The 2,435-nt window shown below is 52.6% G+C and overlaps 1 protein-coding gene across 1 annotated transcript in view; it reads right to left on the bottom strand.

Moving 5' to 3' along the window:
* LOC102473643 (protocadherin gamma-A12) overlaps window positions 1-2,185 on the bottom strand; it is a 105,772-nt gene extending 103,587 nt beyond the window's left edge. Inside the window, 1 exon segment of the mRNA XM_014592824.2 lies at window positions 25-2,185. Coding sequence (XP_014448310.1) covers window positions 25-1,837 — 1,813 coding nt within the window. The 5' untranslated portion in view covers window positions 1,838-2,185.
* Window positions 2,186-2,435: the final 250 nt, after the last annotated feature.

Genomic DNA, 2,435 nt, shown 5'->3' on the forward strand with positions numbered 1-2,435 from the left:
CGTTGAGCAGGCGGTAGGACAGCCAGGCGTTCTGGCCTGAGTCTCTGTCCACTGCCACCACCTTGGTCACCAAGTAGCCGGGCTCTGCGGAGCGGGGTGCCAGCTCCACGCCGGTGGAGCCATCTGTGGGGAGGGCGGGGTACAAGACCTCGGGGGCGTTATCGTTCTGGTCCAGCACGAACAGGCTCAGCGACACGTTGCTGCTGAGTGGAGGGTCCCCGCTGTCACGTGCGACCACTTGCAGCTGCAGGTCTCGGAACTGCTCGTAGTCGAAGGACTGCAGTGAGTACAGGACACCAGTGTCCGAGTTGATGGAGACATAGGACGACACGGGCGCCCCATGGAGGGTGTCCTCGGCCAGGGAATAAGTGACCTGGGCATTTCCTTCACAGTCGGGGTCGTGGGCGGTCACAGAGAAGAGGGAGGCTCCTCTGGGGTTGTTCTCCGGGATGAAGGTGGAGTAGGAGGCCTGAGGAAAGATGGGTGGGTTGTCGTTGGTGTCGGCCACGTTCAGCGAGATGTGAGTTTCCGTGGACAGGGGCGGATCTCCCCGGTCAGTGGCTGTCACCGTGATATTGTAGCTAGGAACCTGTTCTCGATCTAAGACCGTGTCTGTGACTAGACTATAGTAATTTCCATAAGATTTTTCTAATTTAAAGGGCAGATTCCCTTGGATGGAACAGACCACCTGTCCGTTTTCCCCAGAGTCTTGGTCATTAACATTTAAAAGGGCAATTAAAGTCCCACTGGGCGAGTTTTCTGGAACCGAATTGGTGAGAGAGGTGACAACTACCTCAGGGGCGTTGTCATTCACGTCCAGAACTGTGACCAGGACTTTCGCTCGTGCGGAATATCCTGCGTTATCCATTGCTTGCACTTCCATCTCGTAGAATCCCGATTCCTCATGGTTCAATTCCCCTATCGTCGATATTGTCCCTAAACTACTATCTAGCTTGAAAAGTTGGGCCGCCTTGTCATCCACGTACCGGAAGGAATACATCACTTCCGCGTTGGCGCCCTCGTCGGGGTCGGTGGCGTTCACCAGAAGCAGCTGCGTGCCCACGGCCACATTCTCCGGGACGCTCACGCGGTACTCGGGCCGCGCAAACGCTGGCGCATTGTCGTTTACATCCACAACCATCACGCGGATGCGCGCGGTGCCGGTGCGGACTGGGTCGCCCGCGTCCGAGGCGGTGAGGACCAGGTGGTGAGCTGCCTTTTCTTCGCGGTCCAGGGCGCGCTCCAGCACCAGCTCCGGGTACTTATTGCCATCTGCTCCATTTTGCACGTCCAGGGAGAAGTGAGTGTTCGGGCTGAGCTCGTAGCTCTGGAGAGAGTTCTTGCCGATATCCAGATCCCAAGCATGAGGAAGGGGGAACCGCATCCCCGTGGCCGCGTTTTCGCTCATTTTGATTTCTAGTTCACTTTCACGGAAGTAGGGAGCGTTATCATTAATGTCCCTCACTTCTACTTCCACCCCGTATATTTTCACTTTATCCTCCATCAGAATCTCCAGATTTAAATGACACTTGAGAGCACCAATACAGAGCTCCTCCCTGTCTATCCTGGCCGCGGTGACCAAGCTGCCGCTTCTCGGGTCCAGAGCGAAAAGTTGAGTCTTACCTCTGGAGACGATGCGAACTCCGCGCTCCGCCAGCTCCCGGGGCTCCAGCTCCAGGTCCTTGGAGATGTTGCCCACCTTTGAGCCTTTCTCCAGCTCCTCAGGAATTGAATAGCGGATCTGGGTACAACCAGTTTCCCACTGGATCCCCAGAAGGACTCCCAACAGGACCAGCCCTTTGCAGTCGCGGTGCAGTCGCTCAGGAATCATTGTCATTTTCCTCCAGGATTATTTCTAATTTTTCCCTTGACCACTGAAGTCAAGATCAGCTCTTCAGCCTCTGGAATCGGACAGAGGTGGTGGTGGGGTGCAGAACTCCACGGTCCTTTCCTCACAGTCCTAGAGATGGTTCGGTTCTATCTGCGCTTTGTGTTTTAGACGCGTGCAAGGCGGGCGAGCTGGAGCTCTGTTTTCTCTCCCTGATTGGTGAACAGCGGCGCTCAGAGTCCTAACCAATTACTGCACAAATTTGAACTCCAGGAAGATACTTGGGTTTTATACCTTAAATAGCTCCACCTACTGTTCTTCAGAGTAGGGATGGAAATGGACCCCACTAAAAGCACAGTGTTCAGTTTTAGTAGAAACTTTAGTGAGCTTTTTATTTTCCTAAAAATTTTCAAACCAAACTGTTTGAGAATATTTAGGGTTATTTTCTGTAGCTGTCGGTGTATTCCAATTTTTCAACATGTTTTTAAAGGAATTTGAAGTTTCTATAAACTAAAAATAATTATTTTATTTAACTTTATTCATTTTAATTTGACCAGAGAGGGTCAGAGAAAGAGAGAGGAAGTGAGAAAGCAAGCCACGGGGTCCA

The sequence above is a fragment of the Tupaia chinensis genome, unplaced genomic scaffold (genome assembly GCF_000334495.1).
Source record: "Tupaia chinensis unplaced genomic scaffold, TupChi_1.0 Scaffold138644_1, whole genome shotgun sequence".
Classification (NCBI taxonomy): Eukaryota; Metazoa; Chordata; class Mammalia; order Scandentia; family Tupaiidae; genus Tupaia; species Tupaia belangeri.